General features: G+C 35.2%; 1 protein-coding gene across 3 annotated transcripts in view; it reads left to right on the top strand.

The window, feature by feature from the left end:
* Window positions 1-15486, top strand: part of LOC139969760 (aristaless-related homeobox protein-like) — a 65741-nt gene extending 50255 nt beyond the window's left edge. For 2 of the 3 annotated variants that reach the window (XM_071974991.1, XM_071974993.1), the window contains exons 2-5: window positions 3699-4111; window positions 10107-10238; window positions 11406-11636; window positions 12584-15486. In XM_071974991.1, the coding sequence (XP_071831092.1) occupies window positions 3699-4111; window positions 10107-10238; window positions 11406-11636; window positions 12584-12952 (1145 nt within the window). In that variant the 3' untranslated portion in view covers window positions 12953-15486. The remainder of the gene's footprint in view (window positions 1-3698; window positions 4112-10106; window positions 10239-11405; window positions 11637-12583) is intronic. The other variant, XM_071974992.1, reaches the window with a different exon arrangement.
* Window positions 15487-16614: the final 1128 nt, after the last annotated feature.

The raw sequence follows: 16614 nt of genomic DNA, 5'->3' as shown, positions 1-16614 counted from the left end.
ACCAAATTATCACATTAAAGTCTCCCTCTTCCACCCTCCCAACCCCCCCCCCCCTCCCAAACGAAAATAATAATAATAATGATAACAATAATATGACATAAGGAATAATGTTCAATTCTGGCTCATTTTATTCGATTAGTTATAGTTAGTAATTTCTAATTAACAAGTGAAATTTCTAATTATGCCCATCCAATTTTGTTACTATTCAAGAAACAAAACTGATATAAATAATATTTATTTTATGGTGCCTACTACATAAAACTTTTGTTATACCACAGTGTCTATACTTTTAATACTATGTTCCGTAAAACGGGGTTCTTTCACGGACCCCCCCCTCTCTCTATCTTCCCCCACCCTCGCTTTCTCGTTCCTTTCTTCCCCTCCTCTTCACAATCCTCCAGATGGATTTTTAACCATGCTCGTCAGTAGACTTATTCACAGAGTTTTTACCAACTAATTTTTTATTTATTTATTTTCTTGGTAAAGATTTTCGTATAGAGGATTTATTCATCTTGGTCAGTGATTCTTTTTTTTTCATGTTTTTAATCTTCCTATAAATTACAGTTATTTGGTTGATTTTCCATTTTTGAAACAACAACAAAATTAAGAACGAAAGATCCAACCAACCCCCCCCCCTCCCCATCCACCAACCCCTTCCTTAAAAACAAATATATAGAATTTATAAAAAAAAATGCCTGTTAAAGGTATTTATGTTTCTTTGTTGCTGTTGCTTTTAATTATATTTCTGTACTCCAAAAGTTGTTGAAAAGTGTTCTGTCCAGTGTCCCGTATGGGGATGGATGGGGGGGGTGGAGGATGCTAAAAAGTGCTAAAAGATTTCAAATGTACATTCCTGCATATTCCGGGCGCTCCAAATCATTCCTTAACTCACACATTTTATTGTGTGAGTATTTGAGGGTATTCAGCCTGCAGAAAATGACCATTAAAGTAAATGATAATTTTACAATTATTTGAGCTTTACTGGCAAATTTTGGAATAATGGTAATAATATTTAATCTCGACCGGACTCATATAATACCGTACTTAATACACCTTTGATTTGTTTGTTTTTTCTTCAAATTTCATAAATTGTTTTTACTTTATTTTCAGATAAGGTATCGTTTTAGATAATCACTCAATAATAATAATAATAATATTAAATAATAATACCTTTGTGAAGTTTATAGATGATGTTCTTTTTTATTAATTTCATATTTGTTAAAACAATTACCAATTATCCTCTTACCATGGGGTCCGACGACCACTTCAGATGTTTTTATTAATCACTTGTGGACCACATGTGACCTTTAAACCCCAAGTGTACCCTCGCGCGATTACCATAGTAACAGCCTGGTACCATTTGTCCCGTTAAAAAAAATCATAAAAAGATGTAATTCTTGCAAAAATATGAAAATGCTTCATTTCCATCTACACATTTTAACATTCATCAACGTCACCCTCTCCTTCACACAACCCCCCCCCCCCCCCTAAACAAAACGAATTCAATTCTCATCTTCACGAGGTAATATGAGTAGTCATGAGGTACACTTTGCACAGACATAATGGTTGGCAGAATATCTTCTTTTGTATTCTTTATAAAAAAAAAAAATGAAAAAAAAAAAAAAATTGGTGACTCGCTTAAAATACCTATTTGGTGAGGCCGAAGAAAGAAATGGCAAGTGCTTTTCTAACCATCAAGTTGAATTTGTATTATGAATTAATTAATTTATTGTTATATTTTACGAGAATTCTTTATCAAAAATTCAAATATTTCATTGGCGTTGGTCTCTTGTTTTTATTTGCTCTTCAGACTATCCCTTAATATTTTCATCTAAGGATATCTTTGTATTTTTTTTTATCATTAACAAAATATGTATTACTATTTTTAGCGTTCTATATATCTTCATGGTGTCAGTACAATCAACTTTGAAGAATTTCTCTTTAGATCTAAAAGAAATTTAAAATTACAACAGGAACTTCCATTTATGTCATAGTGTGGCCAACAACATTACTACTTTTAAGAATTTATTTAAAAAAATCTTAGCATTAAAATACATTTTGCATGTATACTTTTCTTCATTTATCATTTTAACATTGATTTTTTTTTTCAATTTATTTTGCTGTCATAAAACCTCAAACTATTCACAGTGACACACAATTTTTTTTTTCACGGTAAACCATGTAGTTGAAAAACGCATACACCTCCCCCTTTCGCATTCTTAATTATGAATATGCTGAAAATCCTCTTTGTGAATAATTTTTTTGTACCATATCGTAAAACTTTTCCTCCCGTGTATATTTTTGGCTATTTGTTTGGAATTCGACAAATAGGTGTAACGGTATAGTTATGGTGATATTACCACAAAAGCTATTCCTATCCACAGAGAAAACATGTAAACTTTTGTTGTCGACCGAAACCATTTTGTGATATGGAAGAGAAAGTACCGTACAAACGAAATAGTTATTAGCCTTGGTACTTGTATGCGGGTCGAGTGTGAAGTTTTTTTTTACATTATTTATATACGACAAGCCATATCCGATGTGTAACGGTAAAACGGTTGATTCTACATATAGATAAGATATATATATTTATTTCGTCCATAAGAATATGGAAATTTGTCTCCCTGCAGCAAAAAGGTTAAAGTATCAAATATTAAAGTTACAAATTATGGCAATTAATGATGTTCATTCCAGACATAAAATTACTATTCATTATACTGTTTTACAACGTATTCTATCTCGGTTTATCTTTTGAAACGACAGCGGTGTTGAAGTGATTCTGTGGTATACGCCTTTATCTCTAAGTGGTAACGTTACCTTCAAGAAACGAAACTGGCTTCGTTTAGAAAGCTCAGTGATTGTGGTTGTTTAGTATAGTAGTTATGTAATTACGCTGTATTGTCGTTTTTATTAACAGTCTGTAATATGAAAATTTGAATTAGGAAGATTCAATAGTGGAAACTTTTGTTTTGTTGCGAAACTTCGAAGCGTATATGTCTGTGTGTGTGTGTTTGGTTTGCTGGAAAGCCATTTATTTGTACCTATCTTCAGACAAATGAAATACATTTTACGAATTAATGTTACTCATTTCAAGTTGTAAAGTCATCAATACTTATAATAATATTTGAAGCTATATATATAGTGCAGTATTTATAATTTATATAACAGCGAAATTTGCCAATTTTCACAAAGTAGATTCTGTTTATGTGTCGATGCGACATGGAATATTGTTTTTTACTGTTTTGTTTACTTTTCACAGTAATTAATTAAACAAAAATTGGTCATTTAACGAAATGAAGAAAGTTTATTAACAAGAAAGAAAATTAAGAATATATTAAGTAGATGACATTTCTGAGCTGTTTTTATTTTCATCTTCTCGAAAGTAGTTAATATTTATTCCATTTATGTCTTTGAAATATCCATGATAATTTAAAGAATTTCAAAGATTCTATATCGAAACTAAACGACATCGGAGCCGCCAATATATGATTAATTTTACTCGCTTTCATGCATGTGTATTCATATCCCAACATTCAAACTACAAACTTTATCACGTTCTCTCAGGATTACGACGTTCAAATTGCTAACGTCAAAACTGAGCGAAATTTCTTTCATTGTTGGAAACATATTTTCGTTTTGTAGATATAATGTCATGCATCATTGATTTGTTTTCTATCTTTTTTGATTTGTATTTATAGATTCCTTTCAAAACGAAGAAATGACGCCCTCTTCAGTTCCTAGTGTACAGTCCCACGGTGAACACCATTTATCCAATCCCACCGCTGCTACCAGTCCGTCCGAAAAGCAACGGTCAGAGGATACCGATGTCACCATCGCGGAGAAGAACGAAGACAGTTCGAATAATAACAACACGGACGCGCAATCGACGAAATCGGACGACCCGGACAATGACGACGCACGGAGTGAAAAGGATGATGGGAAAAATTCGGGTGGTGACGACAGCAAGCGGAAGAAGCGACGTAACAGGACAACGTTCACCAGTTTCCAATTAGAAGAAATGGAAAAGGTCTTCCAGAGGACACACTATCCTGATGTCTACATGCGGGAACAGCTAGCACTGCGGTGCGATTTGACCGAGGCCCGTGTTCAGGTAAGCTTCGACTATATGATTTTTACTATGAAGATACTATATGTGTCCCTTCCATCTGTTTATTTGTTCACTCTCTTATTTCAGTAGAGTGAAAATTCAATCTAACTGTTTAAGTTTTCTCTCTAATCTTTTGAAATTATCTACCAAATCTTTCTAGGCCTATACTTGATTAAAAAAAAAACGTTAGAACGAAAACTCGTCGTCACAAACGTTTGCTATTATCAGGGAGAATTTGTTTATATTTTTTTATGATTCATATGTAATCATGAAATAAAAGATTTGTATAAATTGGCAGTCTATCAAATTTAGAAGAGAAAACATTTTCTAGCAAATCAACCTGAAGTTCTGCTGCATTATTCCTACTATAAAACTTTACAATTCTCCTCTGTATTGCGCCTCCCCCTCTTCCTCCTCCTCCTCCTCCTCCTCCTCCTCCTCCTCCTCCTCCTCCTCCTCCTCCTCCTCCTCCTCCTCCCCTTCTCCTCCTCCAACGATATTTATTGTTTGAACCTAAAGGCCTATACTATAGGCTGTATGGTTCGACCTTCATACAAATCTAAAGACATGGGCTCTCTATTACTATAAGGTATATACGGTAGGTCTTTAGAATCAATTTTACACCCTTAACAGATCCTTTTTGCATCACCGAATCATATCCGTAGTATTGTTTTTGGTCGATTTACCCATTAAATGTGTTTGAAATATTTTCAAAGCAAGGTGTCTTTATCTCTAAATATTTGCTCGCAATCGAATCCATTACAACTTTCTACATGTTTGAACAGCTTTCTAATCTGTCTCAAATTCCATCAAGTTGTAAAGTCAGAAAATTGTCACGTTTCACGGGAACTTTTTGAATATGTCATTTTTGACAAGCTTCCCGTTGATTCAGAGGGGTGGGGGTAACCGGAGCCCTCTTGGCGCGATCAGAGACCACTTCATTCGCAGGTGGAATCCTTCATTTTCGATAATACCGCAAACAACCTCTCTGTTTGGTCTCCACCAAAAAACATAACCTGAAATGTCGGAGTTTTCTTTTTATATCATTGAATTTAGCTTTGTTTGGTCTCCGTCATTAATGTAAGGTTTCTTGTACACGTTAATTATACATCACGTGTATTAGCAAATAAAACCAATTATGTGATGCAACTGCGCATGCTCAGATCATTTGATCTTAAGAAGCAATAGGCAGTTGTTGACCATACACCATTGACCATATTCCACACACTACTGACTACAGAGATGTTAATCACCAATTAATTAGTACATTGTCTTTCTTTCTTTTGTTCCTTTTTTTGAGTGTATGTTGGATTGTTTTTTGGATCTCTCCAACTTTCTCTCTGTTTTATAAGGTTGATCTCTCTGCCTCTCGTTATCTCAGTCTCTCTGTCATATTGCCATGAAAGAAATGAGCTTTTCCTTTTTTTTTACTTCAAACGTATAGTCTATCGTTACAATGCTAAATATGTAGAGGTACATGCATAGCATAGGGAGGACGTGGCTATATTTTTTGCCCCTTTAAGCATCAACCTTTACATAGGAAAACATAGGAAGTGGTTAATTTTAATTTAAAAAAATTGCATTTAACAAATTTACGTGCTAGCAGAAACGAAAAGGAAAGTTCCTAAATTTTCGAGTTTCACTTGTAAAAATGTACAACAACAGTCTTCTACACTAATTGATTACAACTTCCTTTAAATAGCAATTTATCATTTTCATTTAAACGTCATCAACGTGAAATGGTCTCCACCAAACCCAAACCCCATCCCAGCCACACCCACCTCCTTTAGGGCTGTTTTAACCTTTATATAATACATACATCTACTGTTGTTTGCAAGTTCTCGTCCACCTTCGTCTAACAGATGGGATATTATAGTATAAGGTTTTTACCTTAGGTCGTAGAAGTTTCATATTTGGCGCGCATGTTTTTATCCCCCATCTATATGCACCCATCTGCTGACTATATACAGGGCACCGCCAAATTAGGCTTAGTAAAAACGAAACAATTGACCCACTGTCACAGGGTGGTCCTAAAGGGAACATGATTTTTAGTCATGTTTTCTCTATGTTTTGGGGGCAGAGGAGCCAGTTATGAAACAAGAGACGATGTCGGGAAAGAATGACGGAACTTACCCGCTGATTCTGTTGTCGCGCGGAGTTTCTTGAGACAAAAGGATGAGTCGGAGTTAAGACAGATGCTTCTGGAAAACTCGGTGTATCAAAGAAATAGTGTTTCAAAAAAGTACAAGGATCCATTCAAGAATTTGCTCCAAAAAAAGAAGAATTAGAAAGAAAAAAGGAAGCAAAAAGAAGAAATAGAAAGAGTTGAAATTCTCTGTGACATATTTGTGAGCAAAGTCGTGTGCACCCCCAGTCCCCCCCCCCCACCCCAGTCATCTTAAGTCATGACCGCGAACACGTGATCACGACCATGGTGCGTCTGCCATACAGTATTGCAAATTCCCTTGGAAAGAGCTGAGGTTATATGTAAATGATCTAATTTAAAAGAGAAAAGTTTATGTTTCATAAATTCGTAAGAAAATGAAAGTAACAGAAGACACACTATACGTAGCATGTTAGTGTCGTAGATATTTGAAACTAAAAATATGGGTACGTCTTTTTCTAAATCTACACACGGGAGCCATCATTAATTCATTGTATTTGTTTATAATGAGCTTTGATTAATCATTGATAGAGGAATCACGTCTTCGAATGTTAGACGTGCAAATGCTACCAGCTATAACATAGCGCAGAGAGATAAGCATATTACGTGAATCATGTTTATCGCTAGTTTCTTACAAATCAAGATAATATTTAAAAAAAAAAACAAGACAGACAGACAGATAAAAGTAAGACACGCGACAATATATCCTGTTTTCTCCGAATCTATTCAGACTTGAAAAATTGATATGTTTTACTTTTATTTCTTCACCTAACGTTTTTGTCTGATTTTCGCACTTAGCACAAACACATTGCAGTTAAGTTGAACACTGTAGAGTGACGCAACCGACTTGTAGTAAGTGTGTGTTCATAGTGCTATTTGAAAATCGCTATACATTTACTCATGAAGTTATACTCGTAGCACGCGCACGCGTACTTGGGGCATTTTGTAAATCTAGTAAATAGATTCTAGAGCCAGATTGAGTACTCACCAAGCTTGTACTCGTATGCGGCGTACTCATATATCAAATAGAAATTGTAATTGTACTCGTAATCATGGTTCTCAGGACATTTTGAATAGTAGCACAGATACTGCAGTGCACGATTAAGAGCATGGACTCGCGCATAGGGATTAATACTCGTACCCTCAAACCAAGATAAGTTCTAGTTGTACCCCCGTACTTGAACTCTAAGAGGGTACACATTAATGACGGATTTTGTCATGAGTGAGATTAACACATTTAGCCCTAAAAACTTGTCTGATTAGATATAGCTCTTAAATAAGTGAATATTTAATGACAAATTTGGCAATCTTTCAGAAAGGATTAAATTTCTTAACTAGTCTATACTTGTTGACAATTTCAAAGGGTGAATTCTGAACAATTCGGGAAAATCTAAAAAAAAAAAAATTCCTTTTCTTTTTGGAGAAAAAGAGAACTCATCCTTGTCAAACTATTGCTATTGCTATTATACTACGTTGATAAAGTGTAAAAGCCTTTTTTATTTTTTGTTCACAATGTTTCCTTCTGTTTTGTTATTTGGGAGGTTTATAATATGTTTTATTGAATTGTCAGTGAGTGTTTATCGATTTATAGCTGTGCTCAATTCCAAACATCAAAGGCTACTACTTTCGTCATTGTTAATTTTTGTACGCCCTCATCATCACTTTATAAAACTAGGTCACATGACCCTCTTGTTTTGGTCGATTTTCAAAATCCATGGGGTTACCCAATCTTTCATCAATATTCTACTTAAGTCTTATATACCAGCTGGTGGAAACGGAATCCCACAAAAATGCTTTTCAAACGACATCAAAGGGCGGGGGGATTTTCTCTTTTTTGAGCCTTATGTGTAACTCGAAAACGTTGTCTCTCTAAGCCCCTTTTCTCCTCTCCTTTTTTTTTTTCCTCATATTTTTTGTTGTCTCAAACCGCCTCCGATGAGCCAATCTTGCTTGTAGAGAAGTTGTTTCTCCACTGGGAATTATTCATTCTAAAAACCGAAACATCCAAATTGGTTTTGAACAATTACAAGTTGGAACAAGGAAATTTATACCCTTAGGATGAATAAAATAAAAATTCCGGACTTAATTCTAACGTGTTCGTCAAATCGTAGCAACTGGTGAAACAAAACCATAAAAAATTGATAACTACAAATACATATAAATATCTTTTTTTATCGCCATTTAAAAAAGTTCCAAACTAATGAAAACCTGATTTGTAACCCTTAAGAATTAATATTGATTTTTATTTGATGACCGCATAAAATCTTCGTCTAGAGGACGAAATGGAACCCTAGGGGCATTTTAATCAATTGGAAATATTTTATTCTTTAATTTGTAACAGTTTAAGGAAACAGAAAAGATAAAAAACCAACACAAAAGATTTTAAAAGTTTTGGTTGGTTTATTATAAAAGGTCAGTCATACTGATACAAGTACTGTTACCCTGTTGGTGTATTATACGCATTGTTTTATTTATAAGTTATGACTGTGGTAATTAGCAAGAGGGGGCTCTATGACGGCAATGGTGTGTTTCTGTGTGGGGGGGGGCGGAGGAGGGGGGAGCCCGTCTTATTGTTATTATCGACTTTCTTGTAATGCCCTTGGATACATTATTTGAAATTTGATTATGCAGGATGGGGTGGGGTGGGGGTGAGCGGACGAGGGGAGGGAGGAGCGGGCATTGTATGAAGTCATGAAATATGTGATAGGTTTGGTTTGCATACATACATGCATACACACATTCCTACATACATACTGCATATACATACTGCATACAAACATACTGCATACATACATACACACATACATATAAAGAACTGACTGATAGACACTTGTGTTCGATATCACAAAAAAAGGTTTCCTGTAAGCGGGCTGCCCATCGCGACATTGACAGGTGACAAGAATGGAAAATTTCTCCCTTCGCTAGGAGAGATGTTTTTCCCCAGGCGAGCTTACGGAGAACCCCCGGGGTGCTACGTTACAACAACAAAAAAAGACGTCCATAGCTCGCCTCGGGGCAGGGATGGGGGGATCGTCGGCTACAGATCCAGCCGGGTTAACTCTGTGTAGTGTCGTTAGACATCCTAAATCCAACATATGCGGCTTTCACAAAGGGTTCAATTAACGTTATGTTTGTCCAAGTTTATATGTATCGGTACCAGAAAGTAAGTAGGAGCAAAAAAAAATCGCGGTGTTGACCCCGTGGGGTTTGCTAGCTTTTGCAAGAATTTGCTACAAACACGAGAAAAGGTCGGATAAAGAATATACTCTTCTCAAATTTTCAAATTGTGCGGAGGTGTTCGTGCATGTCTATGTCTTTTTCACATAGATTCTAAAAATATCAAATTGTCATATTTATTGTATTGAAATCTCCTTACGAAGACGTTTTTTTATTATCGTAAATGAAAAAGCTTAACTCTTCTCATTTGAATATCAACTTTACTTAATAGAAATACTATGTGTGTTATCTATAAATTTACATATATTTCAGCCTATCGTATTTATTATACGTCACCGTTGACATTTTTATTTTTATAAGACCAAATGAATTCTTATTGTTTTTGTTTTGTTATCAAAAAAGGGACGAATGCATTTTGATGTTTCAAATGTTAATTTTACTATATTAATGTTTCAAATGTAATTCTGTTCACGTGCCATCTAAATTTCGTTGTTATTGTTCGTTGGTATTTTAAATTATTTGAATGAGGAGTAGCAAATTGAAAATAAAAATGCTAAGATTTGATATTTTTTCTTCTTTTTTTTAGATGGATAAGTAGCACTTTCATAATCATCATCATAATAACGCCAATTCTTTCATGTCATCTATTTTTGACAGGTATGGTTTCAAAACAGAAGAGCTAAATGGCGAAAGAGGGAACGTTTTCAACAAATGCAGACAATGCGAGGGTTAGCGCCGCCCGGCTCCGGTTATGAAATGCCAATGGCCCCGCGAGGAGAATATGGACAGGTGAGCTACTTCTGTCTATTAGAACCTTGCAACAAATATTTACTCAAATCAGCCAGTTTCGTTTGCCAAAAGAAATAATGGTTTTACCCACCAAACAATTATACCCTTGTAGTTATATTAACAAAGTTATTCAACTAGTCAACCATATCCAGCAAGTTATGCAAACTATTGAGTTACAAGCAGTCACGTGAGGGACGAGAAATTATCGCGGAATACCCCCCCCCCCCCCCTTCATTTATTACATACACATTGCAAATACGGTATGGGGGATGGTGGAATGTAAATTTTGGTAGTAAAACTCAACGCGGTACTTGAAAACTGGAGTTTATGTTTCATGAACAATCTCCCCTAACCGTACCGACTACGAAAAATCAAACTAAGATTGAAGTTAGCAGAACAAAACTCGGCCACACATTTGCCATCGTGGAAAGTTTAATGACCAAGTCTCATAAATTTGACTCCATTTCAAACATATCGTGAGCCCATACACTTTACATATAACTTATTAACATTAATCACACTCAGAATATAGATACAAAGTATAGACATCGACATACAATGCTTTCTTTTGTTAATGCTGCAGTTGTTATTTTTGTTTTGTGGCTGTTGTTATTTGCTGATATCTAACCAACTGCTTTTAATGTTATATTTTTATCGAATATTCTTTATTTTTTTCTATTTTCTTTCAATTTATTATTCTGTGGCTTTTGCAGTGCTTATTTGTGTTTGTATGTGTGTGTTCTCTTTTTCTGCATCAGTTAATATATGTTTAATCTTTATACACTTCGTTGTTTGCACGATATCCTCGGAAGTTTTTCGTCGTCTTGCTACCGACGAGAAAGGGGTAAATGCGTCTGACGTATAGCGGATTAATAAGCAAAGGTGTGTGTATGTGGGGAGGGGGGGGTCTGGTTGCCGGTACCCCCCCAATTCCATTTTATTCCGAAATGGAATATGTGTGTGCAATGTGAAGACGATAATCTTGTTCATCATCGACATACTCCTGCAAGGCTTGAACTGGTAAAGTTACTAAGCCAATAAATTACTAAACATTTTAACCAACCCGTTTCCGTTCGAAGCTTTCAAAAGCGCTTTCCACCCCAAACATGTCACCTTTGTTATCCTGTTGTCTGACGTCACCCATGTAAATTCGCTTTGCTCCACCAGGTGGGTTCATCGGGATTCCCAATGCTTACCTCCGGGGACGCTGTTCATCACACGCCCGCCCCTGTTGAGGGCGCTATGCTACGCATTTGTCGTAATTTGCAGAATCTGAGGCGAGAGTTCGACTCTCGCCGCATCGGTCCACCCACGTCAGGCATAGCAACGGGTCCTTTAACTAACCAAGTGTCTTCGGTAACATCCGACCCTCCCAGTCAGCTCACTACCTCACCAATGGTAAATATGCAAACTGCATATGCATGAGCTTATCCAAAACGCATGCGCATGAATTTCAGCATGAAAGTGTAAGTATCATTGCTTTGCTATGTATATAGGCCTATATATCTATATATATATATAGTTGCCTACCGCTCATTTTGCATGCTTCTTAACCTTCAATTAACCCGCATGTTCTGTTGCATGTTTTATCTGTGAACTATCTACAAAACATCTTCCTGTGTTGGTATAACAACACAATATGTTTTATAATGGTTATCTTGATGTAGGCCTTATTATATTAAAGAAATGTTATCGAATGAATGAATAAGCATACACTGTATGCATATAAGCAACATGTTCTTTTTCTTAATGATCCACAAAAATGATTAAAACACTGGCAAACTTTTACTTGCATGTTCTGCATGATAAAGACGGGGAAAAATATCTCGGACTTTCAATTAGATTTATTTCAAAATTTCGCATTTTTAATGCGGAAGTCTCAAATTATTTATGCCCAAAAGTTGACAGCTGATCGCGAATTTTCGGATCTCCAACCCGAATTTTCGAGATTATTTCATCATACTTCGAACATTCTTCATAGGCCACCGTACGTTGTTGATTTTGCATTACCTGTGCTACATATGTCATGAAAATCACACGAACGATATAAAAGTACGGGGGAATGATAGCATGGGGTTTATTCGGTCATTTTTCTTCTTTTTTTGGTAATGGTGATGCCACGATTGGTGTGTGCTCAGATGCTTTTTAGAATAATTTTTTTTTTAAATCGTTTTTGCTCAATGTTGAGAAACTGATAGAGATGTGACCAATGGAACTCTTCCAAGACACAATGACGTCACTTTCAGAAGAGTGATTACTCATATTCTATTACGAAAAGAAGGAAAATTGTAATTTCACGTTTATGACATTTGTGTTTATCTGTTTGTTTTATCTTGAATATTTAGGTTCCTGCGTCGCCATGGGCAACGAATATGACGTCACCATTAGCGCCTACAATGGATACGCGTCAATCGCAACTGACGCAGGCGGCTAACTCGTGTATGGTGCCCCAAGGAGGTCTGCCTAGCTTCATGGGCGTGGCTACACATAACCTTAACCCCGTAATGAACGCGATGTCGCCGACTGTGTCTGCCGCAGGTGGTACGTACTTACCTCACGTCACCCCGCCAAATATGAATGCATACAACGGACAGTTCCCCGATTTCCATTGCCAAGACAACGGAATGGACAGAAGGACTGACAGCATAACTGCGTTAAGGTTACGCGCTAAGGAACATAGTTCCGTTATGGGAATGATGAACGGCTACTCTTGAAGTGACAAGAGCCGAGACTGAAAGAGTAATGAGCAGAAGACGAAACCGCGCCCTGATGGCCTTTCAAGGCTGCCGTAGAAGACGCGGTACGCATACCACTGACACAGGAAAGAAAGAAAGCGGTTGTATGTTTGTGAACAGACCGATGGTACAGTCATGAAGGAGCAGAAGTGTCGTTGCCATGGCATGCAAATTCTTGTTGCCATGGTTATCCGAATTGTTTCCACACAAACGATGAGAACCAAATTTGAGTGCAGTCACTGTAAACCAAAGTTCATTCGTTTAATTTTACGTATATGACAGTAATGGACTATAAATTAGTTCAAAGACCTCCCCATTCTCCTATTCTCCTTATTCGTATATTTTTTTTATATTCTTTTTGGGTAAGATCAAGATGTTGAAGTTAAAGTGAAGTAATAATTTAGTAATTTATGTAATTGCTGTATCGCATCCACGGAATTCCTCCTCGAAACCAATTCCAGTCTCAATCAAGGTTCCGTATATATCTTTAAACTCCGAAGCACCGGAAATGACGTCATACGTTCAACGAACTATGTCACTTCATTATTGACAGTCTCATTATAGCATTGCATCAAGTGCAAGATAATATTAGTTCATACATGGTTTATTCTAAAACGAAAAAAATGCAGGGTATGTAATCCACTATTATAGGCATCCATACAAAAATATCACGTCATAAAACAGCTCAACTGAATTTACTGGTAACACGTCACAGAATAAAAAGTGCAAAAAGGAATAATAAATAAATGAATTAAAAAAAAAAAAGATTGTGTAATGAATAACAAATTTATGATCAGTTAAAGCCCTGAATGCCGAAGAACATGATATTCTCTTTGGGGAAAGGCACTAAGGACATCGCTTATGTGAAGTTCGATTTTTTTTCCTTAAATTTTGGTTTAATTTGCTTTTCCGTAGGTACATAACATCTACATTGATATATGTCTATTAAATAAAACAGACCATATCAGAGCAGAGCAAAAGGGAAAGAAAGGTTTAGGTTTACAGTTTAGCATATTATACGAGTTTCGTTCCAACCAAATGATAGTTAAGAAAATATGGAATATAAATTTACTGTGGCTGCTGATTTCGGAATCATTCTTTTGCATCAAATCCTTGCATCGACTATTAAAACAAAACTAATCAAAAGTCTAAAACATGCAGTCTCAGATTTCCTCATCAACGAAACGTTTACTTGCGAGTATTAATTCAAATTTCGTCGCCCAATCTGTTCGTAAAATGCTAAATGACATTATAAAATCTGAATATTTTCGAAACAAAAAGTATCTTTGTATTCACTATATATAAAAGGAAGCTTGAATAGTAATGCAAATGACTTTAATTTTATTATGCAATATTTTGTTCAATAGCATTGAATCTGTTCCGAGAATCAACACATTAACCGTCTACGGTAGACACTGGAAATGTGATTCATGTAAACGGCTTGTGTAAGTCCAAGCCGACAGGCATTATGAAAACGCGATTTAAAGCCATGAACATGGTTATCGTTAACTATTAAGCAGAATAATTTATATCACTTTTCTTAGATAAAACTGAGTCAGCAATCATCATCAGTCATTTTTATTTTATGAGTTTTTTTTTCCTCTCAGAAGGTTATGAGTAACAAACGTTCAAGGTTTCATTTTCATATCTGGTCAAACATATGTATCTTATTATTATTAGGTTTTATCTCGTTGTTTAGAATAATGTTCCCGGTATTCTCTAAAGGTATTCGTTTGTCATATATGTTAATATGATTATACATTATTTAATTCGGTTCATTGTTAATATACTATTAGATTCCCATTAACATTCAATGAATGTATTCAAAATATATAACGCTTAAAATTAAGGTCGGCGACCAACATTATTATTCATTTGTTATATCGAGCTTAAAATGAAATTCATAACTCAACAGCGTCTTATAAAGAAAAAATTAACATGCAGGAAAAAAATGCTGACTAAATTTCTCAAAAGTTTACACAAATATTGTCTGTTTGATTTTCCATTACTTCACCCTGTCATTGATAGCTCATTAATAAGCTAATATTCAAGTTAATTGTTTAGCATCGATTTCACCGATTAATGAATAGATCATTAGGATCTATGCAATTAAGATTTTTCGTCAACACCATGTAATGGAATTATTTCAAAGAAGGTAAGGTGGGGTGGGGTGAGGTGGGGAGGGATGGGGTGGGTTGGTGGAACCACAAAAGCTCATTTGGTCTTGTTGGTGAGCAAGTCCTACATGGACTTACTTCAAGTCTTTTACTCCTCTTTTAGTCTTTTAGTCCTTCACAGCGATTTGAATTCTATCGTTTAACAAAACTAGCCTCTAGATTATGCTTACGCTGTTGTGGTCATCATATATCATTAATATCATTAATATATGTGAGATCGTTGTGACGTATTTCTGAAATTCTTCCTTTCTTCCTTTTTCCTTACAAAAATACTTTTCATTTGCATTTTCTTCTGTGTGAAAGTGTTTGTCAATTTAATAAAACGTGCGTACCCGAGCCAAATATGCGTTATATATAGTTTCAACGACCCGCAGGCGTAGAAAGAGTAGACTGATAAATGCTTACAAAAATCAAATCACAAAATATGTATTTAGCTCTCACCATTAATTTTATTTCTCAATAGGTGGTCATTCTACCTCATAGGAACAATTCACAGTGAAAACTTTGTAGAAAGTCTTGTCCTACTTTTTATTTTTCTCTAAATATTTCTCCTGAATCATATGAAAGCTAGTTCATACGATTCGTAAACATTAGGCCAAGGTGTATTCACTTTACTTGTAGTCTTAGTCAGTTTTAGGTTGTGGTTATTTCCCCCTTAGCTGAAATTTCACTAATTTGGCAAAATGTATTCATGAAGTGTCATTTTCATTAGTTTGGTTATTGGTATAGTATTCCAGTATGACGTAATCATATAGGAAAGTGAAGACAGTGGCATTCTCCATCACCTAAAACCCGAAAATTTTTCCTTGTTTAAATCGATGTGCGTACACGTTAATAATGAAGTCTATACAGCAAGGCTATCTTTAAGTTCGTCCTTTACACATTAGGCAACCATACGGTCTTATGATGTTGCACAGAGGTACATTTGATTACTATTTTATTTTAGTTTATACGACACAACGATTGGGAAAAGATTCCGACAAAACGTTTCATTTTTATCATATATGTCAAAGAAACTAGGGTTTTTCTTTGATACGTACAAATTTTGAATTAATTGAAAGCTTGATTAATTTTTGGGAAATAATTTGCCGGAATAACTCAAAAGGCATTAAACTGTTGAGAATAGCCTATACAAAATCATATTAAAATATTATTAAGATTTAATTATGAATATTCACTGGCAAACTGTCGAAAACAGACCAAATGTGTTATTTAGTGATTCATTTGTAAAGTTTACAAATCTAAAATCATACAATTATAGCTCACTGTAAATTACTTTGCAATAACTTTTACAATCGTGTTTTGATGTTTTTATGAATTTTTCGTCTTTTTGACAATACTGTACAAAATTTGGATTGTAAAAAGTTTTTATGTAAAATAGTAAAAAGGAAAAATTTTACTTCTTTATCTTCTATTGTTTTTATTTATTGCTTCAGTGTTTATGTTTATCTTGCATGATGATAA

The sequence above is a fragment of the Apostichopus japonicus genome, chromosome 7 (assembly GCF_037975245.1).
Source record: "Apostichopus japonicus isolate 1M-3 chromosome 7, ASM3797524v1, whole genome shotgun sequence".
NCBI lineage: Eukaryota > Metazoa > Echinodermata > Holothuroidea > Aspidochirotida > Stichopodidae > Apostichopus > Apostichopus japonicus.
Note: the sequence above shows the minus strand (reverse complement) of the source record. Positions and strands in the feature narration are given on the sequence as shown.